Source organism: Mobula birostris, chromosome 13 (genome assembly GCF_030028105.1).
Source record: "Mobula birostris isolate sMobBir1 chromosome 13, sMobBir1.hap1, whole genome shotgun sequence".
NCBI classification, from domain to species: domain Eukaryota; kingdom Metazoa; phylum Chordata; class Chondrichthyes; order Myliobatiformes; family Myliobatidae; genus Mobula; species Mobula birostris.
The window spans coordinates 9,981,927-10,007,840 of record NC_092382.1 but is presented as its reverse complement, the minus strand read 5'-3'; the positions used below and the strand labels follow the sequence as shown (position 1 = coordinate 10,007,840).

General features: G+C 47.2%; 2 protein-coding genes across 2 annotated transcripts in view; both read left to right on the top strand.

Annotated features, from left to right (window-relative positions):
* The first annotated feature begins 4,071 nt into the window (after positions 1-4,071).
* On the top strand, positions 4,072-6,430 carry LOC140207469 (probable G-protein coupled receptor 139). Its single transcript, XM_072275986.1, has 2 exons — positions 4,072-4,138; positions 5,520-6,430. The coding sequence occupies exons 1-2, from the start codon at positions 4,072-4,074 to the stop codon at positions 6,428-6,430; spliced, it is 978 nt and encodes a 325-aa protein (XP_072132087.1).
* Positions 6,431-19,019: 12,589 nt separating this feature from the next.
* Positions 19,020-25,914, top strand: part of LOC140208360 (NACHT, LRR and PYD domains-containing protein 3-like) — a 49,748-nt gene continuing 42,853 nt past the window's right edge. Inside the window, exon 1 of the mRNA XM_072276962.1 lies at positions 19,020-19,133. The gene's annotated coding sequence lies outside the window, so the exon portion shown is untranslated. The remainder of the gene's footprint in view (positions 19,134-25,914) is intronic.

Here is a 25,914-nt window from a genome sequence, read left to right as displayed (position 1 = left end):
CTCTGGCGGACAGAGCGTAGGTGTTCAGCAAAACTATCTCCCAGTCCGCGTCGGGTCTCGCCAATATATAGAAGGCCACATCAGGAGCACGGATGCAGTATATCACCCCAGCCGACTCACAGGTGAAGTGTCGCCTCACCTGGAAGGACTGTCTGCGGCCCTGAATGGTGGTAAGGGGGGAAGTCTAAGGGCACTTGTTCCGCTTACAAAGATAAGTGCCAGGAGGGAGATCAGTGGGGAGAACCAGCCTCCGGGTCCAACATATTATTCTCCTTAACTTCCGCCACCTCCAAACGGATCCCACCACTAAGCACATCGTTCTTTTTCCCACCCTCCCTCTGTTTTCCGCAGGGATCGCTCCCTACGTGACTCCCTTGTCCATTCGTCCCCCAGATCCCTCCGCACTGATCTCCCTTCTGGCACTTAACCTTGTAAGCGGATCAAGTGCTACACATGCCCTTACACTTCCTCCCGCACCACCATTCAGGGCCACAGAGAATCCTTCCAGGTGAGGCGACACTTCACCTGTGAGTCGGCTGGGGTGATATACTGCTTCCGGTGCTCCCGATCTGGCCGCCTATATATTATAGACATAGAATAGTACAGCACAGTACAGACCATTCGGCCCACAATGTTGTGCTGACCCTCAAACCCTGCCTCCCATATAAACCCGCACCTTAGATTCCTCCATATACCTGTCTAGTAGTCTCTTAAATTTCACTAGTGTATCTGCCTCCACCACTGACTCAGGCAGTGCATTCCACGTACCAACCACTCTCTGAGCAAAAAACCTTCCTCTAATATCCCCCTTGAACTACCCACCCCTTACCTTAAAGCCATGTCCTCTTGTATTGAACAGTGGTGCCCTGGGGAAGAGGCGCTGGCTAGCCACTCTATCTATTCCTCTTATTATCTTGTACACCTCTATCATGTCTCCTCTCATCTTCCTTCTCTCCAAAGAGTAAAGCCCTAGCTCCCTTAATCTCTGATCATAATGCATACTTTCTAAACCAGGCAACATCCTGGTAAATCTCCTCTGTACCCTTTCCAATGCTTCTACATCCTTCCTATAGTGAGGTGACCAGATCTGGACACAATACTCCAAGTGTGGCCTAAACAGAGTTTTCTAGAACTGCATCATTACATCGCGACTCTTAAACTCTATCCCTCGACTTATGAAAGCTAACACCCCATAAGCTTTCTTAACTACCCAATCCACCTATGAGGCAACTTTCAGGGATCTGTGGACATGTACCCCGAGATCCCTCTGCTCCTCCACACTACCAAGTAGTCCTGCCATTTACTTTGTACTCTGCCTTGGAGTTTGTCCTTCCAAAGTTTACCACCTCACACTTCTCCGGGTTGAACTCCATCTGCCACTTCTCAGCCCACTTCTGCATCCTATCAATGTCTCTCTGCAATCTTTGACAATCCGCTACACTATCTACAACACCACCAACATTTGTGTCGTCTGCAAACTTGCCAACCCACCCTTCTACCCCCACATCCAGGTCGTTAATAAAAATCACGAAAAGTAGAGGTCCCAGAACAGATCCTTGTTGGACACTACTAGTCACAATCCTCCAATCTGAATGTACTCCCTCCACCACCACCCTCTGCCTTCTTCAGGCAAGCCAATTCTGAATCCACCTGGCCGAACTTTCCTGGATCCCATGCCTTCTAACTTTCTGAATAAGCCTACCATGTGGAACCTTGTCAAATGCCTTACTAAAATCCAAATAGATCACATCCACTGCACTACCCTCATCTATATGCCTGGTCACCTCCTCAAAGAACACTATCAGGCTTGTTAGACACGATTTGCCCTTCACAAAGCCATGCTGACTGTCCCTGATCAGACCATGATTCTCTAAATGCCTATAGATCCTATCTCTAAGAATCTTTTCCAACAGCTTTCCCACCACAGACGTAAGGCTCACTGGTCTATAATTACCCGGACTATCCCTACTACCTTTTTTGAACAAAGGGACAATATTCGCCTCCCTCCAATCCTCCGGTACCATTCCCGTGGACAACGAGGACATAAAGATCCTCGCCAGAGGCTCAGCAATCTCTTCTCTCGCCTCGTGGAGCAGCCTGGGTAATATTCCGTCAGGCCCCGGGGACTTATCTGTCCTAATGTATTTTAACAACTCCAACACCTCCTCTCCCCTAATATCAGTATGCTCCAGAACATCAACCTCACTCATATTGTCCTCACCATTATCACGTTCCCTCTCATTGGTGAATACCGAAGAGAAGTATTCATTGAGGACCTCGCTCACTTCCACAGCCTCCAGGCACATCTTCCCACCTTTATCTCTAATCGGTCCTACCTTCACTCCTGTCATCATTTTTTCCTTCACATAATTGAAGAATGCCTTGGGGTTTTCCTTTACCCTACTCGCCAAGGCCTTCTCATGCGCGCTTCATGTTCTTCTCAGCCCCTTCTTAAGCTCCTTTCTTGCTTCCCTATATTCCTAATAGACCTATCTAATCTTTGCTTCCTAAACCTCATGTATGCTGCCTTCTTCCTCCTGACTAGATTTTCCAGCTCACTTGTCACCCATGGTTCCTTCACCCTACCATTCTTTATCTTCCTCACCGGGACAAATTTATCCTCGCAAGAGATCTCTAAACATTGACCACGTGTCCAGAGTACATTTCACTGCAAAAACATCATCCCAATTCACACCCGCAAGTTCTAGCCTTAGAGCCTCATAATTTGCCTTTCCCCAATTAAAAATTTTCCTGTCTTCTTTGATTCTATCCTTTTCCATGATAATGCTAAAGGCCAGGGAGTGGTGGTCACTGTCCTCCAGATGCACACCCACTGAGAGATCTGTGACCTGACCCGGTTCATTACCTAGTACTAGATCTAGCATGGCATCCCCCCTCGTGGGCCTGTCCACATACTGGCAAGACCCGACGCAGACTGGGAGATCGGTTTGCTGAACACCTACGCTCCCTCCGCCAGAGAAAGCAGGATCTCCCAGTGGCCACACATTTTAATTCCACATCCCATTCCCATTCTGATATGTCCAACCACGGCCTTATCTACTGTAAAGATGAAGCCACACTCAGGTTGGAGGAACAACACCTTATATTTCGTCTGGGTAGCCTCCAACCTGATGGCATGAACATTGACTTCTCTAACTTCCGCTAATGCCCCACCTCCCCCTCGTACCACAACCGTTATTTATATACACACATTCTTACTTTCTCTCACTCTCCTTTTTCTCCCTCTGTTGCTCTGACTATACCTCTTGCCCATCCTCTGGTTCCATCCCGCCCTTGTCTTTCTCCCTGGGCCTCTTGTCCCATGATCCTCTCATATCCCTTTTGCCAATCACCTGTCCAGCTCTTGGCTCCATCCCTCTCCCTCCTGTCTTCTCCTATCATTTTGGATCTCCCCCTCCCTCTCCCACTTTCAAATCTCTTACTCACTCTTCCTTCCGTTAGTCCTGACGAGGGGTCTCGGCCCGAAACATCGACTGTACCTCTTCATAGAGATGCTGCCTGGCCTGCTGCGTTCACCAGCAACTTTGATGCTTAATGCAGAGATTGATAGTTTCTTGATTGTGTCTGACATCAAAGGTTACAGGGAGAAGGTGGGGAACTGGGGCTGAGGAGGAGAAAAAAAAGGATTAGTCATGATTGAACAGAGGAGCAGACACGATGGGCCAGATGACCTAATTCTGATCATACGTCTTGTAGTCTAATATATCACTGGTCTATGATGACAAACACCATGGAGTCTAGGAACGGACAACATCAACAATAACAATTATGAAAGTGAGAGGTGAGCCTGAGAGTGTTTCACAACAGCATTCACTGACTTCCCGAATCGACATCTGTCTGAGATTTTGCAATTCTTCATCAATTTGGGATTTTACTTTAACGAGATCATGTTTATTTTTACCCCAGCTGTTGGAAGACACGTCAGCCTTGTGTAGTATTGAATATTCAGTGTGCTGGAGCAAGTGTAAATGAATGACCGCGGAGATTCATCAGCTTAAAGTTTTCTCACCGAGATCGCAGGCAGCTGCAAGAGGTTGAATCTCACACAACATGCTTGAAATATTTTACCGTGTGAGAAAGATATGGTTCATGGTCATTGCCGTCATTGGTGTTCCTGGTAAGAACAGAGGCGAATTAACATTTACTCATCCATGTGCGCGGTCTTTGGACTCGTTCGGTTACTGACAGCGTTGTGATGCCGGTGTATCCGTGAGTGCGATGCAGCCATTGTGACAAAACCCTGTGTTCCTTCAGCGATTCCCTTCCAGTTTAATCGGTAGCCTCGACTGAAAGTAGACCGGCATTTGAAACAGATGTAGAGTGGAAGCTCGGGGGCATGGATACATTTAGCGGATTCACGGCCGGCAGTTTTGATTTATCAACGGAAAGCCGCTGTGAAAGTAAATTCTCATCATCCACTGTGCTTGTCACCTCTTGCGGGCTACATAGTGTTATTCTGTATCAACAGCGGAACGTATTTTAAATTTTAAAGAAACTGATGCAAGCTCGAAGGGAACAAGGAAAGCGAAACCCCAGTGAGATGGAGGGGAGAAAAGTAGACATCACTTCTGTGTTAAACGTGGAACTATCGGGAGATGTCAAATTTCAAATAAGCTGCATGTGTGTTTTACTGGACCAGGTTTTGCTTCCGCACCCCATTATCCATGAAGTGAAGTGAGAGTTCAGAGCCAACACAGCGGTGTCCTGTAGAGGTCACTCCGCTCTGGAAAAAACAAGCACCGAAGCAATTACAGTAATGCTGCAGTACTGGAGCAATCCTTAAAGATGCAGACGTTTTAAAGAACTCATCTTGTCTTTCCTTTGGAAATTGGATGGTTAAGCACTAACATGCGCAATACATGACACAAACCCGGCAGACCCTTTGGAAACGAAATTGAGAACTTTCTGAACGGACATGGTCTGAAGGAAACCCGAAGAATAGCAGCGCAGATTTGAAATGAACAGAGGGTCCCTGTGGGGTGGGGGAGGCAAACGGGGAGTCGAGGAGGAGTCGAAGGGGAGAAAGAGACTTGATTTGAAATTTGTAGTTTGTAAGTGACAGGAGCAGAGGGAGCAGTCTATCACTGTCCGGGGAGAGTGCCAGAGCGGAGGTGACGGGAACGCGGCAATCACCATCGTTGAAGAGTTTGCGGAGGTAACCTGGCTTTACACATCAGTCGAAAACCTGATGCTGGGAGATCTATACTGATTTCATCAAAGGGCCCCCGGCGATTAGATGACAATTCCTCCTTCCCAAACACTGGTCCTGTTCCGGTAACCAGTACCGTACCACTTCACCCAGCGTACACGCATTTTCGGCATCAGCAACTCACACTCTATAACTTTCAAACCTCCAGAGATGAGTTGTCTGCAAAGTTTGATTGTTCTCAATTCCCAGCTTATCTCAGACCTGAGACGAGCACCACAGCAAGACAGTAATTCACTTTCTTTCTTTCTTTCTTTCTTTCTTTCTTTCTTTATTGTTCCTGTTTCCCCAGTGAATTTAGTGGCGATTGTGATCCTGTCCCGTGGAAAGTGCGGCCTTTCCACCTGCACCACTCGCTACCTGGTGGCCATGGCAACGGCGGATCTGTTAACCATCATCTTTGCCGTCATATTTTGGCGGGTCAGTTATTATTACTTCCCCGGAACTTTCCTGGACATCACGCCCGTGTGTAGTGTGATCTCTGCCCTGGGACAGGCAGCCACAGACTGTTCTGTCTGGTTCACTGTCATGTTTACCTCTGATCGGTTCGTCGCCATCTGTTGTCAGAAGCGGAAAGCAAAGTATTACACCGGGAAAACCGCGGCTGTGGTTTTGACAACAACCGGCGTTTCACTCTGTTTTAAAAGTGTGCCCTACTTCTTTCGATATCGTCCTGTGAAAGTGATTGACAATATACCCTGGGACTGTATTATAAAGCCCGGCTCCTTTACCGATCCCAGGTGGGTGGGATATAGATGGTTCTCTAAAGTTCTAACGCCATTACTCCCGGTCGTGTTAATACTCCTGTTCAACGCGCTGACAGTCAGACACATTTTAGTGGCCAGTCAGGTCCGTAAGCGGCTGAGGGGGCAGAGTAAGGCGGAGAACCGCAGTGACCCGGAGATGGAGAGCAGGAGGAGGTCTGTGATCTTACTTCTCACCATCTCCGGCAGCTTCATCATCCTGTGGTCGGTGAGTGTTGCCGAATTCCTTTATTATATCGTTGCCGGATTGGATCAGAATAATTACAGCGATTCGGAATACATATTTCAACACACCGGATACATGCTGATGATATTAAGTTGCTGCACAAACACGTTTATTTATGGGGTAACCCAGTCCCAGTTCAGAGAGCAATTCATCAGCGCAGCGACATATCCGCTCACGTCAATTATTCTATTAATTAATAAACAAGCTATCTAAGTTTTTCTTGGAGGCGGTCGCAGTACCTACCACGTTCACACGACAGCACTGGCCGTGTTTGAAGAATTGGGAGCGGGGAGAATGAAACTGGTTTGAACCCGATGGAGACACAGCACACGGACAGACTTTTCGGCACCGGCATTCCGCCACCACAGCCTCGTACCAATGATTAAACTCAACCCAGCTTTTGTTTTTGTTCTCACCAAATTCCGCTCTCGTCACCGCAACTCGCCTATCGATAATAATAAAGCGGGACAGGATCTGAGGACATCCCAGACCAAGTCGGCAGAAATGCAACTTATTCGTTACTTTAGTCTTTCGGATAAGAATGAAATAAAAAAGAAAGTCAACAATCTGCACGAACTTACTTGCAGATGGACTTCGCATCAGATGAACCTGTTATGCAAAATTATTTAACTGTGCAGAACTCATGCAATCTGATCATCGTTGTGCAAATTTCTGTGGAAAACCCCAATGCTACTCTGCTTTCTGATTTCTAATAAATTTCCATCCGAGCATTCTGAATGTTGAATCGCCTCAGCGTTCACTCCTGTACAATCGCCTGTTTATTACTACTTTCATTTTTTTTTCTCTGCTGAAACTGGTAAAACGTGAAGTATGAACATTCTTAATTGCTATGAACTTTCGGATTATTCGAGTGGTATTTAGTAGTGTGGCTTTCTGTACATTAATGATGCCGGGTAGGCCTAAGTGTGTAATGTTATTGTGAAGGGACTATGGGATGAAACCAGTTGTAGATATTACTGTTTGGACAATGTATGGCCCGTTCTTGAGACATACTCTTTCAATTTCATTTTTCACGTCGGTATCTTTCTGTTGTTTTCAACCTATTGATGTCTGTACGTTCTATGCGTTTAGGATGGCAATATCTATTAAGTATGTAGTTTTTGCATGTTTATCCTGGAATATTATATCCAGACGAGTATGATGTATAATGCATAGGTCGTAATATAATTAGAGCATAGAACATAGAACGTAGCAAACCTACAGCAAACACAGGCCCTTCGATCCACCAAGCTGTGCCGAACAGGTTCTTACTTTAGAAGTTACCTAGGGTTACCCATAGCCCTGTATTTTGTCCAACCTCCATGTACAATTGTAGGACTCCGACCCTTGAACTGATCAGAATTGTATTTATATTAATGTCTGGTATCTTTCATGACTTTGTATTTAAAGCAAAATTTTGGTGAACAATGCTTGCCACTAGATGGCGCTCGTGTAGGTCATCGGATTGAAGTAAACAGCAGCAGGATCCTGGAATGTGTTGGATCGTTTTTAGTTTCTCTTAGCGTTGTTTTTTTTTTGTTTTAATCGTCTTTTAATGTGTTGTTTTTTTATTGTGTAATTCTGATATTTTTGTGATAATCTCCTCTTAGGGAATTCCCTTTTCCACACAAGACTCAGATCCAGGTATTCGTTAGGAGTCTGTTTGTTTACGTGACCTGGAGAGTCGTCCCTCCGGAGAGAAACAACTCCGGTTACAGTCAGTACACGCGCCTTGTTTATTGTTGATTCTAACGGATTTAGTTATTCAACATTCCCATCTTTGGTCTTGTTCCAAGGAAGCTCGAGGGAAACACACCGAAGTCACGTGGCCTGGTGGTGTACAGCTGCAAGCTGGAAGACAGTACCATGTAGTCTCATGTCTACAGCGGGAGGCTAAAGGGCAACGCCAGGATTCTCTGCTGATGCAGGCATTCAGCAATACAGACACTCAATTCTATATTCTCGCAAAGGTAGTTACCAGATCCTGTTGGCCAAAATCCACCACAGTCCCCTCCTTTTTGATCATTCTGATCAATTCTCCTCCTCGGGACGGGGACGGGGGTGGGGGTGGCGGTGGGGTTCATATGAAGGGGAAAAGGACACTTGGCCAGACAGGTTTCCTCATCATACTCCAGATCGCTGGTCTGTCGCTGGTCGGGCAGCTCGGGTCCCCTGGTTCACTGAGGAAAGATACCTTTGGCGGAAGTGTGCGCGAAGGAAGATGTCAGGAGGGGCACCGCGCATTTTAATAAAGTAACCACCACCATGATTAAGAACGGGATTAGGCCGTAACGGGGAATTGTGGCCCACTGCTCCCCCAGGAGTCCATGAAAGGACCACCACCATCCTTTTTTGGCGAGTATGCCATCTACGGCCATCCTATTCTGCAAACTACTTCAGCTGTGATGGCTTCCGTTTGTTGCTGGGTTCTTTCCAACGTTAGCATATTCGTCAGTCATACGCATTAACGTATTAGGTAGTACGTGTGATATGCTCTCCTGTTTCCCCCTCCCCCACCAATGTTCTCTTCATTCCTGCCCATATCAGCAGGGGGTGCCAGCTTTGTTCGAAGTCGACGGGTATTTTCCTCTTGCACCGAATATCATCGATCCAATCGGCCTTCCCTTCGAGTTTGACCGCAGTTCGACTGACGAGAAGTACCTGGTACGGTGTTTCGCACCGGGGAGAGAGATAGAATTATTTTTTGAACGTTTGTACGTATACCACGTCACGTGGCATAAATGGATGAGTGTTTCCCTCCCCCGGCGGAGGTAGTCCCCACTCTACATGTTTCTGGTTCATTCAAAAAATCTCCCCAAAGGCCTTCGCTGCTTCAATGATCTTTTCATCTGTCCAAATCCGAGTGATGTTACCTCCTTCCAGTGGGGGATGGGATCCGGCAGGCATGGGGCGTCCCGCTTGGAGCACAAACGGGGTCAATTCGGTTGTCCTGATTTCGTAAGGTGTACAGGACGATTGGCAGCGCCTCGGGGTTTAACACAGATACTTGACCTGTTTTAGCCAGAGTATCTTTTAATACCCCGTTCAATCGTTCCAACAGGTCAGGGACCGTGCTTGATACGGGAGGTGTGATTCCCATCCCAAGCCCAGAGCCCGACTCAAGTCATTAATTAACCTCCGGGTAAAGTGGGTTCCCCTGTCCCTATTGTTTTGGTGAGGAACCCTGAAGCGGAGAACGATATCCTTCATCAGGGACTTGACCACAATTCCGGTACCATCTTTTCGGGTCGGAAAGGCCTCCAACCACTAGAAAACATCAACTGCCAATTATTCGACCCGTTCCCGAGCCGGCATGTACACAAAGTCCGCCTGCAGCTAGGCGAAAGGAACCTCTGCCGGGGGAAGATGGTCGAATATAGCGGGCGAATCTCCTGTATTATATATTTGACAAATTTCACAACCTTGTACAGTGTGCTCGCCCGCTGCTGATAGACCTGGTGACACCCACTGTTTTGATACCTGGTGTATAATATCTGCTTTCCCTACATACCCCCGCCCGTGACTTACGCGAACGAGGGCGGGTCGGAGACTCTGGATGCAAACCGGCCGCCAGCAGGGCGGCGCCACGCAGAGTCAGGAGCACATTTAGTTTTCCCTGCGGTGGGGCAGATCGTCGGGCCGCTACTGGGTCCTGTGGGGTGGGTCCGGTGGGCGGTGTAACTTTACACACAGCTTGGACAGGTCTTTGTAGGTGCTCGTCTCCCGCAGCGGCCTGCTTAACTGCTTTATCTGCTGCCGCGTTGCCGCCGTCGCGCCATCCGCGGCATCAGTGCGTGCGTCGCAATTCATTATTACTAAACGACTCGGCACCTGCACCGCCTGTAGCAGATTAGCCATCAAACTGGCGTGTTGTTTAGGCTTCCCAGATGATGTAATAAAACCCCTAATTTCCAGAGGGACCTAAAATCGTGTACCACCCGAAAGGGGAAAGCAGTGTCCGTATCGATCTTCCCGGCGGCCAAAATACAGGTTTTAGTGATAGCGAATAACTCAGCTGCCTGAGCAGATGTGCCCAGGTGATCGGTGGCCAGCTCCAATGTCTCGTAGGGTGTGACAATCGCACAACCTGCCGGGATCGTATGATCATTGAACTTGCAGGAGTCGTCTGTAAAAAAAGATTAATATCGGGATTATCTGGGGGTGGGGTGCTGGGGGCTGTTGAGAGGCCGGGGTTTGGTAGCTAACAGATCGGGCCGGCGCGAGGTGACCATCTCGACAACTTTCCTGTACGAATCCAAAGGCGTAACAAGAGTCAATGTAGTTCTTGCCGGCGGCCCGAACACAGGGCTGGGTTAAAACGAAAACTCAGCTGCCTGAGCGGATATACGTAGGTTTTCGGCGACTACCTTCAGTGTCTCGTCGGATGTGACAATTGCACAGCCTGCCGGGATGGTATGATCATTGAGTCTACAGGGGGAGCCTTCCGTAAAGAGAGTGACATCGGGATTATCCAGGGGATAGCTAAGAGATCGGGCAGGGGCAAGGTGACCACCTCGACTACTGTCACGCAGTAATTGGTTTCGGGAGGACCAGGGAGAGGCATTAAGGTGGAAGGATCTGGGGCTGGTGCTCTTTGAAAAGAGAGTTTCCGTTTACTTAGCAGCATCATTTATGGCCCGTTCGGCGAGCCGTGGTAAAATGCTGCGTGGCTGCTGAGATGAGTAGCGGCAGCGCTGCGTGGGGAGTCAGGACAGCAGGGTCATGATCCAAGACCAATGGCCTGGCCTACTCCACCACAAAGGCGACGGCGGCCGCAGTGCGGAGGCGGCACTGCAGGCCGCGGACACGGGGTGCGGAGGGGTCGAATAGTAGGCTACAGGCCGCCGAGGTTCACCGTGTTTTAGGTCAAGACAGCCCCAGCATAGCCCTGTTTTCCATGCACAAAAAACTGGAAGGATTCCCGATAGTTCGGTAGTCCTGGCTGGTGCGCTGGCCTGCGTTAACGCCTCTTTGGACGGTGAAGGATATTTTTCTTTTTTGCATTTGCTCCGTCCATTGGATGATTTCCGGCACAATTCGTATCAAATCCTCCCGAAGGGTCGCGTCGCAGATCCTGTATTCGGCGACCCGGTGCCTACCAGAGTTTGTCATGCCTAGAAACGTCATCATTTGCTTTTTGCTGTCTACTCAGGAACCCGTGTGACGGCAGAAGTAGGTTCGGCGCCCGCCTGCGATGTACACCCCAGGTAGGTGATTATTGTTTGTCTGTACTGGAACTGAGACAGGGAGGCTGGATAACCCTTGGCCGCCAGGTGATTTAAAACTATAATGGAGCCCTTTCTACATGCGGCCAGAGTTTGTGAAGCGAGTAGCAAGTCGTCGGCGTACTGTAACAGAGCGCTACCTTCAGAGAGGGGTATATCAGCCGGACTGATTCTGACCGCAGCGGCACATTCAGCCTGGCATTCCGTGTGTGCTTGAGGAAGTCCGGTCAGTGTACGGTGTTGGCCATTGTCACTGAAGGCAAGTAGGTCCTGGCTGTCTTCGTACAGGGGGATGGCGATGAGGGAAGAGCTGAAGCCGGTTACAGTGTACAAGCGGCTTTGGGAGGGATTCGAGTTCAGTGTAACATTGGTGTCCGCACAGCAGGCCGAATCCGTTGCACGACTTGATCAATGGCCCTCAGGTCCTGTACGAACCGTCATTGCTCAGGGCTTCTCAGTTTAGAGACCGGCAAAATAGGTGTGTTGCAAGGGCGCTGAGTGGGCCGAAGCACCCCTTGTTGTGGTAGGGTCTCGATCGCTGGCCTGATGCCCCTCAAGGCGTCCAGCGACAGGGGTACTGTCGGGTAGGTAGGCGCCTAGTCTGCTTTATTCACCCGGTGGGGGGTTACTATCTTGACAAGGCCTGCCTGATATTAACGTTGAGCCCATAATTCTGGGTTCACCTGCTGAATGACGGCAGTTCCTGACGAGTGGGATTGCGGAGCGGGCGGGGGATGATGACGAGAACATGTCCCTTCTGCTTGCCTGGGGATAACCATAATAATGCCGGCTTTGGGGTTCAGGAATCGCACCCTGGGTTCCCTTCATTGGGGCAGGTCGACCAGTAATCTCCTCACCATGGGGCCTAAGTCCTTTGGCATGAAATGGGGTTTCAGGGCTGAAAAGGCACTGGGCGTCTGTGTCTTTAGGAGTAATTGTGTCTGAGCATGGAAAAGGCCAGGGTCTTAATGGACTTCGGCAGCAAGTCCTTCTGGGCCAAACTCCATGACCCCACTAAACGAAATGGACCCTAACGTGCCTTCACATTCGGAAGTCACTTTATATCATCATGGTCGGGATCGGGGTCTCGGAAGGCGGCGGGACAGTGCAAAACCCTTGCCAAGGTGCAGGTATTCACAAAATTTCCCAAGAATCTCCGATTTCCTCACTTCCGCCATTATTCCCTGCCATAGCCAATTTCCCCCGGGGAGTCCCTCTATATCCCGGGCATATAAAGCCGCCTGCGTTTATGTGTGTCCCATTTTATTTTTTTGGAGTATCACAGAGCGAAGCTCGAGGTATCATACCGCGGGAGTGCAATGGATTACCACGTTCAATTCGCACAAAGCCTGGCGTCCTCGTAGAGTAACGGGTGAGTTATTGGCTATAACAAACTTTTCCTTAATCCCTCTCCCCCCTATTCTAATTTCGACGGGCTGGGAAAATGGATCCGTCATGGGGACTCCGGCTATCCGCACGGTTTTTACAGTAATAGTGCTCTCAGGCAGTGCCACAGAGGGGCTTACGGACAATAGAGTGGCGCCGGTATCGATCAGGACATGTACTGGTTTCTTAGCTATTTCTACATCCAGGAGTAGATCCTCCTGCGGGTTCACATGGAGCCTGACCATCGCCGCTTGTATCGTCTTCCCCTCGTGACCTCCCTACTGGGACCCGAAGGGCTCACGCAAAGTGAAATGTGTCACTTCCCCAGGGGTGTTCGCGGGCCATCCTTTCTCACTGCCCTCGCCTATCCCTTCCACCCACGCCGCCTCAGCTGTCTCTAGCCTAATGCCCATTCCGTCCACATTTCCGACACACGTACTGCCCCTTGTCCCGGGATCTTGGCCGAACTCCGGCCTTCCACTCTCATTTTTGTATGTACTACCCCCTTTCTCCCGTGATCTTAAACAACCCATTTCGTTCCATGTTGGTCAGGGTCTGGATTACCACATCTGTTACTGGGTCTGCCAATTCAAATTGGTCAATTAAAAGGTATGGCCGAGCTCGGGTCGGGGGCAGTTCAGGATGGTTTGTACGGCCCACGGGGCATTTAGCTGGTCCAGAGGTATTTCCGCATTAAATTCCCAGGTGTATTTGACCGGTCTATGAAACCATTGACGGTCTCTCCTTTCTTTAGCGTGCACCGGGTAACCTCTCTGGAGTCTCCATGTTGTGGGGCTGCGACAGGAACAGGGCCTTTAATTTCGCACAACCACGTTTTCAGAGCCTGTCTGGCTTCCTCGCCGGCTGACGGTGGCCAGTCTCTCTCGGGAGTAGCCTTGGCATCGAGAAGTTGGGTTCCGCCACAGCCCTGGAAGTTCCGTATATGATACGGAGCAGCGCCCGTAAATCGCCAGGCGGCTGGGTAAATATTTGACAGTTCCGAGTAAGCCAATTATGAAACGCTACAGCTTCATAAATCAGGGCGTCTCTGATCAGACTGCGAACCTCAGGCGGGGTCCAGCATTTTAAAACAGGGATATCGTCCACGATTATCCGGGTGAATTGAGAGTTCCCCTCCTTTGTTATCCGGTGTAAGCTCTCCGCTCTCTGGTGGAAACTCGGCCCTCCGTGAACGGAGGGTCCGTCCACGCCCGTAGGCTCCGGAAGAAACGGGCACAGGGACGGGGCTCCGGTCCAGGGAAGTGAACATCCGGTACCGCCAAGGCGTGGGCTGGCTGCCCGTTCTGGGGTCTTTTTTGTCGCAGTCCCACTGCCATTGCAATAACCTCCGTGACGTCATCGGGCGCGTCACAGAGAGGCGAAGGCGCCAGCTGAGGCTACAAGCTTCCCAACGGGGCCGTCGGACTGACGCTAGAATCTGCCATCCGACTATTATGTTCCCATTTCTTTACTTTGGGGCGCCGGTGCCGCGATTCCACCTCTTCCCATTTAGTAAAACATGTCATTAAAATCCCAATTAGGATTCCACCCCCCCCCCACCCCCCGCCCCATAGTCTCAGTGTCTCCCTTCCAGTATCGGATTTTTCCGAAACCAAAAGAGCCCCCGTAGGGCCAATCTCCTTGAGTCAACTATGTAAATCACTGGAAAATGTAACAGAGTTACTTGTTGTCCCCTGTTTCCAACCAAACCTTATCTGCGGGCGAATCCGAGCAATTAGCGGGTCGCGCAACAATTACTTTGTGCTCTTGTGCTTTGAAATTTTCGTCTCCGTGCCCTTATTCATTTGGGATCGGCCGAGTGTCGTTCATAGGGGCGCCCCTTGTACTTTTCCGATCAAGTTGCCTTGACCAAGACTTACTGGCCCGGTTTCCCATTTTAACAGATACTTCTAAGTTTATTTATTTATTCATGTTATTAGTATTCTACGTTCTATTTCCTATGCTATCCACGCCTCGTAATCAACTGATTACCATACACGAATTCCTGGATCCTCTTAAATTCCTGAAAAAAGAAATATTTTGTCCATCAGCTCAGATTTCCCTCTCCCAGTTTCCTTCTTGTTCTCACCAGAACCCAGGAACTGAGCACCGGCTGGTCAGGGACGGCCTTACGCACGCTTCACCCTGGTCCTGGTCTTGATTCCCCTCTTTCTGGGAAGTCTCACAGGGAGGGATGAAGATTCCTTTCAGTGGGATTGGATATAAGGATATACAGGGATCCCATTCTCCCCGCCAGGTTATTAGGGAATGTCCTTTTCCACACAAGACTCGGACCCAGGTATTCGTTGGGAGACTCTTTAGGGAAGCCGATCCTCCAGGGAGCATCGACTCCGCACACAACCTTTATAGTTGATTGGAGCGGGTAAGGTTTCTTCAACATTTCCATCTTTGGAATTCCTCTGAGCAATCTAGAGGTAAAATACTTAAGTTACGTGGCCTCGTGTTGTATAGCTACAGGCCAGAGGTGGGGGTGATCAGCGCTCAGCGTAATGGAGCTTGCGATGTTGCTGCCAACACGAACTGACCGAGTCTTCCCGTCAAGAAGTCCAACATCCAGTTACAGAGAGGAGTGCTGTGTCACAACGGGAATACTTTACCCACCAGCCTCTGAGTTATGACTGTGTTAACGCAGACATCTCACCTTGCAAAAACTCATTTCAAGGAGGTAGCACCACACCACCGTCCTCCGCAACCCCATATAACCCCCCCCCCACCCCCGTCGACCTCCAAGGACATTTGATTATGAAAGAACACAACAATTTGTTTGATCACATATTGAAACTATTTACACACAGTTACATAAGTCTCAAACTCATAGCAATCTGTGTCAATGAATTTGTTAATTTTGCAAAGCATCAGATTCACAAGGGTTTTGTGAGACAGTTGTCTTCTGAATTCAGTCTTAATGTGACGCACCATGCCGAATGCCCTTTCTACATCACAAGTAGAATTTGGCAGCACCAAATTTTAATTGTGGTGTAGGGCATCAACAGAGTAGCTCCTTAGCAGCCAGCCAGCTAATTTAGATAACGTTAGCTATGCTAAAGAACGAATGACACCTGTTAAACTCACCTCAACATGTCTTTTACAGCCATTGAATGCACCATGGGCAATAGAAAAGTCACTGTTGCAAACAGTGCAGCGAGCAACACTGGTCTGTGAACAGCATCCTAGCGTAGGAACCATCATCTTCTCGGTGGGACAAGTCGTGTAGAAGGGCAACGCCGTGAGATCATCAGCGGAACCGATTGATCGGTAGAACAACTGGAAATGACTTAATGTAACTGGAACGTGATATTTTATTCTACCCAGTACCAACCACTCAATGCACAAGAAGACTGCTGAAGACCGTGACACTGCGTGTTATCATTTAGCCCAGTTACCTTTGTTCTCCTGTGCACCGAAATCATGGCGGCTGCCTTGAACTTTGAAGAGACATTGGACTCTTTCAGAGAGATTTCAAAGTTGCCCGTCAAGACTTATCTTACCGGGCCATATGGTCCCTTGGCACCTGACTAGGCAAGTTGTCCGGCTCTGCGGGTTTGCATGGGTTGTCCCTGGGTAGTGTCCTCTTCATCTCGGCTCTGGCCAGACAGGGTGTCTGTTTCTCTGGAAGAGAGGAGGCTTTACTTCGATGGCACATCATTCCATTGGCCTAATCGTGCACACAAACCATTCAGCCGATCAGAGGTATAGGGTCCACTTGTAATCCGATTGGTATTTGTACCTTGCCATATTCTCCGCGTGTCCCTGGTGTTACAAAGGTGTCTGTGTATTCTCTATGCGAACTGCCGCATCGTCTCCCTGAGGGCACGCTATCCGCTGTCTTGCTTTCTGCAGGTCTATTCCGGGGGTGTTATGAATGGTTCAGGACAGACAGATATGAGGAGGACAGAATTAGCAGGAACAGAGAAGCAGAACATACTGACAATTTACCTGAGCAAAGGAGGCAGGAACAAATACAGTAGTTGTTGGAAATATCGAATGGTTGCAGGAATTTGAAAATCACGGATGCCCCAGGGATTCTAAAAAGAGACACTGTTCGGATTTAAGCATTGCTTGCCAGGTATTGCAGTCTCAGAGATACACTCCCACCGGCTCTTTACTCTGCCTGGGAGCAACGAAACACCCCCACACAAACGGCAAAAACACCTCAGGTTGGTGTTATCGATAGAGTTTGGCGTTTAATACTGTCATCCCCATCCGCTCAGTACCAGTCCACAAGCTTCAGACTTCGGCTCTGCTCCTCTCTCTGCAACTGGATCCGCAGTTTCTTCGGCAGGAGTTCGCAGTCAATGCAGATCAGCAAAAACGAATTCTTCCTCGCTGAGAGTTGTGATGAAGCCCTAGGCGTATCTTGCCGTGGACTGTCATTTTCAAGAAAGAGTGCCTGAGTGACGTCAGCCGCCGGCTTTCTTGTCTCCTGTTTGATTCTTACTGAAGGCTGATTTATACTTGTGCGTACTAGCTTGCGCCGTAGCCTGCGCAAGAGGGCTACGCTGTTGTGAGTATTTATACTGTACAGTCTGGTCACCGAATTATAGGAAAGATGTCCACAAAATTGAGAGAGTAGAGAGAAGATTTACTGGAATATTACCTGGGTTTCATCTCCTAAGTAACAGAGAAAGGTTGAACAAGTTGGGTCTTTATTCTTTGAAGCGTAGAAGGTTGAGGGGGGACTTGATCGAGGTATATAAAATTATGAGGGGGATAGATAGAGTTGACGTGGATACGCTTTTTCCATTGAGAGTGGGGGAGATTCAAACAAGATGACATGAGTTGAGAGTTAAAGGGCAAAAGTTCAGGGGTAACATGAGGGGGAACTTCTTTACTCAGAGAGTGGTAGGTGTGTGGAACGAGCTTCCAGCAGAAGTGGTTGAGGCAGGTTCGATGTTGTCATTTGAAGTTAAATTGTATAGATATATGGACAGGAAAGGAATGGAGGGTTATGGGCTGAGTGCAGGTCGGTGGGACTAGGATAGGGTAAGAGTTCGGCACGGAGTAGACGGGCCGAGATGACCTGTGTCTGTGCTGTAATTGTTATATGGTTGTTATATGGTTATAGGTTACGGCGTAGTGTATGCGTAGGGTTTGCGTAGGCTGCGCCACTACGCCGTACCTACGGCATACATTTGACGCACATTATAAATCAGCCTTAAGAGAGAGAGAGAGGGGCAGAGCTATGGGACTCTGCAGCTTGTTTTGATTGAAGCAAGGACACTCACTCACACAAGGTCAGTCGCAGTTGGAGTTGGACAATGGAAGGAAGCCGGTGACTGAGGGGTCACAGCTTGGAATTTTCGAGAGCCCACAAGGGTAGGTTGGGTATCGATCCAGCACATCGATAAGCGGCTATCAAATTGTGTGATTCGGGCAACCTTGTGGAATCTACCTATGTGTTAACCCTTGCCTGGGTCGTAGTTCCCTTTAGAGGTACCCTTGTGATGAGCGACTATTGGTGATGATTCGTCAGTGGATTTGGAACGACGACGGGTAAAATCTACGGCGATTGTTTCCTGTTTTACCACCGTGGAACCTGTGGATTACGACATAAAGGCCTTCTCTCGACACTCACCTTGGATTACAAATATCTCTCTCACATCCCTTAATCCATGGATGAACTGAACTCTCATAACTTACCATCTCAAGATTTTAAGTCTGGTGCCCCTCCGAGCTCAATAGTTTGGGAGTTATATTGACACATCTGTATGCTCATAACACAGTTAACTTTTGATCATTCTTGTTTAAGTTGCTATATTAAGTAGATACTAATAAAGATAGTGGTTTTAACATCAACACCAGACTGCAGATGTGGTCTATGGCTGCTGGTTCATTTAACCCGTTACGGGTCCGTAACAGAGTTAACACAGACACACCTGAAGGTTGCATGCTTAGTCGACCGCTGCACGATCTGTCATCTTTGTATATCTAAACACGGCTACAAGATCTGTGCTATGTTCTTATGTAATTTTTGTTGTTAGAATCTCAACTGATGGCGAAAATCGCAAAATCTTGCAGAATTTCACGGACGCACATGTTTGTGAAAGTCACGTGAGCCCTTTTCCCGCTCCCTTTTCACCGCAGACCTGCCTTATTTCCGAGGCTCCGCCCCCAGCCCTGATGACGTAAATTACAGTCCTGACTTCCCTTCAGTTCTGTGTTGGAGCGGGTCGCCGGCGGCGGATCATCTGTAGGATCCGGATTGGGAGAGGATCATCACCCCCAGAGTGGGGAATCGGGAGGATGGTTCACTGTCCGGGCGTGAAGAGAACAAGTTCTCATTGGTGAGTATTGAGCCTGGTCCCGAGGGTGGATGTCTGATGTTGCGTAGTGAATGCAGTTAACTTCCCCGATCTGGCGGCCTCTCTGCGCTCGCTGGACAGAACCTGCCGGGGTCGGTCTGTGTTGTAGGACCTTCACAACAGACCGACTGAGATGACCGCCGCTCAGCCCCTCTTGTCCTGGTCCTAGGAGCGTGTTGGGGTGGTGATACCGAGACTGCACTCATCCATTGAGGTTAATCCCGGGAACGTTTCCTTCATCACCCAGCCCCGCATCGGGTCCAAACTTCATCTGGATCGATAGTCGGTGTCGACAATTGTTTTACGTCATTCCAGGGTGCGGGAAGCGGCCCGTCCACCTGTTGTGTTCTTGCAGACAGAGAAGGTTAAAGCGGGTAATCGCACCTTAGGGACACCGTTCCATCTGCCTGAGTAGATCCATCTTTCGCCCCTTCAGACAAGGCAGTGATATCCAGATCTCTCACGGCCTCTCGTTTGGGTGGCCATCGTTGTGTTTATTTTTGTAGAATCCATGCCACTGTTCCGACTTGTCGAAGTACAGCCAATATTTCCGGTTTTGTAACCCCATTAAATGCGAAAAATAAGCCTTTTCCATTTATCTGGGCTTCTCAGAAGTTTGTAAACTTCAGTTAAGCCTTCCTTCAACGGGTGTTGCATATCATCCACACAGATCAACACATTAAAACAATAACAGAGTGTAACAAATCATTATGGTTACACGGACAGTGCAGTATACATCGAGTTAACTATGAGATCAAGAATTCAACTTATCACGCTGCGAACATTCCAGGTTTCCTGGAGCTTGGTGCTGTGTGTTTTCAATGTTATTTTAAATCTTCGACCCCGCTGAGAAGAGAAAATAGCGAGGGTTATGAGGATCTTGGATGCTGCCTGCTTTACTGATGCAATGGTAAATGCAGTCATGGTCCAGGGAGGAGTCTGGTTTCTGCCATGTCCTCCGCTGTGCCCACAGTGTTCTGCAGGTCCTTTCAGTCAAGGGTAGAGTGGTAGACTTATAAAGTCGTTATGTATCCGGATGGGATATTTTCTTTGGCTTTTTGATAAGGTTTGGGAAGGGGCAATGTACCTAAGCCAAAGTTAATGTTCAGTGATCGAGGTTTGTCATTTTAGGATCTTTTTCTATCCTATTATTCAGTAGCCGTGTTTTGCTGAATGACCACCAGTGGCTGTCCTTGATCCCTCACCCACATGTTTCCATCTCCTCATTCACTCACATCTTCTGCATCCTCTCTCCAGCCCGTGTGTACCCACCTCAATGATGTACAGTATATTATCTAACATTTGACTTCATTGTGAAATATTATCTTGCATCTCCTATCTCACTGAGTTTTCCAGAAATCGCTTTTTGTTAGCCAGAACTACCAGAGGTTTAATTAAACGCAGCACCTGGTAGGGTAAGTCGTACAAGCTACGAGCCACGGTTATGACCAGAAAAATTCTAGCATGGATAAAGCAGTAGTTGGTAGGTAGGAGACAAGGAGTGGGAAAAAAGCGCATCTTTACGGTTTGAAAGAATCCAGGGGAAATTACACGGGTACAGGTGGATGGGACATTGCAAGGAATGATACGGACGGGCTGAAAGACCTGCTTCTGCGCTGCAAGGGAATGAATCGAAATTGAGCATTTCGCTATAGCGTCCCAAATGCTTAGAGGAAATATCTTGTCAGGCCCTGGAGATTTATCCATCCAAATGCACCGCAAGAGAGCAAGCGCCTGTTCTATAAACTGTATACAATCCGTGACTTGACAATCCATCCTCCCTTCTATCGTCTCCTCAGTACATCTCGTTTGGCTCCTTGCAGAGTTCTGCACTCTGATCTTCAAAAGTTCTTTTGCCCAGTTAATCGGGCAGGAGGGGAACCACAGGTTTTTCTTTTTTATTTATCCTGCCACCAAGAAGTTTGTTATTCATGGAAATATTCTCATCCCAGTAGTTGTTTACGAAGCTTACAAGAAAGCTTTTTGGAATGAAAAGCTTTATCTATGTAATACATTTGTTGTCCTTGGGCCTCTTCTCAAAGGAGGGATGGAGGCACTGAGACTAGGAACTTCACTGAAACCTACCAGATACTGATGTCTCGATAGAGTGGATGGGTGAAGATGTTTTCATCAGCAGTAGAGTCTAGGAACTGAGAGCAAAACCTCACAATCCATTCAGCTGTATCTGGAAAAATTCTCCTCCAACAATCTATCCAGTCGCGGGGGCCGAACTTGATTGTATTGTCAAATGTAGTTTTACGTTATTCGAAGGTACAGAAATTTGATAGAATTTTTAATCGCTTAACTAAGCAAAGACGAAAACTTCATTAATATCACCACAATATAATGTACTTTTTAAATAACAGATAACCGACGTTTGAAGCAGAATTATCGTATTGAACAAAGTGCTTTATTTTGGAACAGCTTCTGCACTGCTGAAGTTCTGTAGAGTTGGAACTACCAGCAAAATTACTGGATGTACTTCGACAGGGTTAAAACTGCAACTGGTATTTTAGTTTCACCATTATAAAATGGCTGAGTGTTCAGTACTCACTGTGGTCATAATGAAACTCAGTAAATATGAGGTTGAATGTTGCTTCCTTTTTCGTTAAGTTCTGGTGGGCCTCTTCCTCAGTCACCAGGGAAACAGCCCACCAGAGCTTCAAGGAGTGTTGAGGATTTTTATCACTCTGTAGTCAGAGCCCCTTAGCGGAGAGACAGTGGCCTCAGGATTCAGTGTGGTTTCGAGGATTTACTGTCTGGAATATATGATGTCTGTGCTGGAATAAAGAGATGACTAATGAATGTTGGGATTGTATTTATGCAAATCTTTTTAGAAGGTCACAAACATCTTGCAGTCAGTCAATATTTGTGAATTAAAAGAAGAGAAAAGTCTCTATACTCTGTTCCCAAGGCTATATTTACTATTTAATACTAAAATATAATTTTCCTGTTCCACTACGGGAAAAGTTGTGGCTAACTGACCTGGTGTAGATCCCATTCAATAATAAAATAATCATCAATATAATCAATTTATCTGTGGAGACAAACAGAAAGGCAACAAAAGTTGTTAAAAAAGTAAAGGTAGAATACCAAAGTAAACGAGCCAATAATATTAAGGAGGTTTGTAAATGTTTGTACAGATACATAAAGTGTGAAAAAGAGGCAGGACTGGATATCAGAACGCTGCAATACCTTACTGGGGATGTAGTAAGGGGGCACAGTGAATGGCGGACGAACTGAATAAGTATTTTGCACCAGTCCTCATGCAGGAAGACACTAGCAGAATATTGGAAACACCAGGTGTCGGGAACATCAAGTGTGTGATGTTACCATAGCTAGAGAGATATTTCTTGGGAAACTGAAACGTCTGAAGTTAGATATCTCACCTGAACTAGATAGCGTGACCGAGAATTCTAAAAGCGGGGGCTGCAGATATGGTGAGACATTAATAATGTTCTTTCAAGAATCACTAGCTTCTGTAATGGTTCCGGAAGACTGGAAAATTGCAAATGTCACTTCACCTTTAAGAAAGGAATAGGACAGAAGGGAACCCATATGCCAGTTTGTCTGACCTCAGTAGGTGGGAAGATATTGGAGTCGATTATTAAAGATGTGGTCTCAGGGTACTTGGAGACCCGTCATTAAATAGGTCGTAGTTGGCATGATTTCCTCAAGGGAAAATCTTGCCTGACAAATCGGATGAAGTTCTTTGAAGAAATAACAAGCATGATTGACAAATGCGAATCGGTTGATGCTGTGTATTTGGATTTTCAGAAGATCTTCGTTACGCTACCGCACATAAGGTTGCTTAACAAGTGACGAGATCACGGTATTACAAGAAAGATTCTGACATGGATAAAGCAGTGGTTGATTGGCAGGGAGAAAAGCGTGGGAACAAAAGAAACCTTTTCTGAATTTCTCCCAGAGACTAGTGATATTCCACAACGGCCTGTGTTGGGACCGATTCTTTTACGTTATATGTCAAAGATTTGGACAATGGAATTGATGGCTTTGTTGCAAATTTTCAGACAGTATGAAGGTAGGTGGAGGGGAATGTGGTTTTGAGGAATTAGAAAGGCTACAGAAGGACATGGACAGATTAGGAAACTGATCAAGATGTGGAATACAGTGTCGAGAAGTGTATGGTCATGCTCTTTGTTAGAAGAAATGAAAGGGTTAGCTATTTTCTAAATACAGCAGAAAACGGAGGTGCAAAGGGACTTAAGCGTCCTTGTGCAGGATTCGCTAATGATTATTTTGCAGGTTGAGGCAAGGTGAGGACGGCAAATGCAATCTTAGCATGTATTTCAAGCGGAAAAGAATATAAAAGCAAGGATGTAATGTTGAAACTTTATAAAGCACTGGTGATGCCGCACTTGGAGTGTTGTGAACAAGTTTAGGCCTCTAAATGTCGAAAGAAATGTGCTGAAATTGTATAGGGTTCAAAAGTTGTTCACGGAAATGATTACACGATTGAATAGCTTGTCGTATGAATAGCGTTTGATGGCTCTGGGCCAGTATTCACTAGAATTCAGAGGAATGAAGGCTGACCTTATTGAAACCTATCGAATGGTGAAAAGCCTTGATAGAGTTGATGTTGAGATGATGGTTCCTCTGGTGGGTTAGTTTACCTCAGAATAATAGGCGCCCTATTAGAACGGGGTGAGCAGGAATTTATTTTGCCATGGCATGTCCAATCTGTGGATAATTTTTTTTTTTTTTTTTTTTGCACAGGCAGCTGTGGTGGCCAAATCGTTGTGTGTATTTAAGACAGAGTTTGATAGATTCCTGATTGTTCAGAGCATGAAAGGATAGATTCCTGATTGGCCCCTTAGCGGAGAGACGGTGGCTTCTGGATCCAGTGTGGATTCCAGTATGCTGTGAGCATTTACTGTTGGAATATACGATGTCTGTGCTGGAATGAAGAGATGATGAATGAATGTTGGGATTGTATTTTTTCAAATCTTTTTATAATGTCACAAACAATTGCAAATCATTCAATATTTGTGAATCAAAAGAAAAGAAAAATCTCGATACTTTCTTTCCAGGGCTACATTTATTATTTAATGTTAAAAATATATCATTCCTGTTCCGCTACGGGAAACGTGGCAGCTAAATGACATGGTGTAGAACCCGCTCAACAATAATATAATCAACAATATGTCCAATTTATATGTGGAGACAAGCTGAAATGTATCCCGGGCCATTTTTGAACCACGGGCCGGAACACAACCTCGACCCCCGTCCAGACACAGGTTCCTCAGGTTACAATTCGGTCACGGGTTGGTGTAGGAGTGTTAGTGTTTGAACTGGGAATAGCTGAGACACCGCGGCACATTAGCGGCAGTAAAGAGTCCTGGGAGTGCTGGCCCATTCGTTATAATCCTGGGATGGGGGTCCAGGAATATGGAATTCCCACTGTTTGGATTTCCCCCGAGCTCACTGCTTCTACAGATGACATTGGGCATTCCTCCTTCCGCAATGAAGCAGACGACTCGGACAACAGTTTGCGAGGAATTCTGATTACACTATCCTGTGTGAGACAGGGGGTAGACTTGCGAAAATCTTGGGGGTGGGTTGGGATCCAGTGAGGACGGATCCTGGAATACCATACAGGTTTTGACACATATATAATGGAACCGTCTTTCAAGCTGCCCAGGCGTATGAAATGATGCGTTAGTATTAATGTTTTGTGCTCAGATGTTTGGCTCTGGAGTTCCTTTGGAAACAAGAAGAGAATGAGTTGCCATTCCTTCCCTCACAGTGAGAGGCTGTGAGTTAATGGGCTGTTCCATGATTGCAGCAGTAAACATGGACCCGGGGTTTAGTGTTCAATCCGTGTTTGGAAAGTCCCTCTTACTGTCCCCTGTCTGTCAGCTAGTGGGAGTCAAATAGAAACTAAAGAAGGAGAAGCTAAAGACAGACCAATTGATATTACAGAAGTAGCAGCATTACAATGGTGGGAACTACAGAGGCATGAGAGGGGAATTTGCCAGAATTGATTGGAAATGATGAGATGCCAGCAGAGCAGCAATTTGTGGGAAGTTGGAGGATTTGTCCTGACCGAGGGTCTCGGCCTGAAACGTCAACTGTACTTCTTCCTAGAGATGCTGCCTGGCCTGCTGCGTTCACCAGCAACTTTGAATGTGTTGCTTGAATTTCCAGCATCTGCAGATTACCTCGTGTTTGGGAACCTATATGCCAGTTTCTCTGACCTCAGTATTTGGGAAGATATTGGTGTCGATTATTAAGGATGCGGTCTCAGGGTACTTGGAGACCCGTCATAAAGTGGGCCATAGTCTACTGGATTTCCTCAAGGGAAAATCTTGCCTGATAAATCTGACGGAGTTCTTTGAAGAAATAACAAGCATAATAGACAAAGGAGAAGCAGTTGGTGCTGTGTATTTGGATTTTCAGAAGGTCTTCTTTACTCTGCCACATATAAGGTTCCTTGACAAGCGACGAGATCATGGTATTGCAAGACAGATTTTGGTATTCTTAAAGCAGTGGTTGATTGTAATGGGGCAAAGCGTGGGAATAAAATAAACTTTTCTGAATTTCTCCCAGTGACTAGTGATATTCCACAAAGGCCCGTGTTGGGACCGATTCTTTTACGTTATATGTTAAATATTTGGGCGATGGAATTGATGGCTTTGTTGCACAGTTTGCAGACAGTGTGAAGAAAGGTGGAGGGACATGTGACTTTGAGGAATTAGAAAGGCAACAGAAGGACATAGACAGATTAGGAAACTGGTCAAAA

Bases quoted from the DNA above. Each gene is read 5' to 3' on its own strand.
- LOC140207469 (XM_072275986.1), top strand. From the start codon at position 4,072: ATGCTTGAAATATTTTACCGTGTGAGAAAGATATGGTTCATGGTCATT. The intron at 4,139-5,519 runs GTAAGAACAGAG...CTGTTTCCCCAG, and splicing joins TGCCGTCATTGGTGTTCCTG to TGAATTTAGTGGCGATTGTG.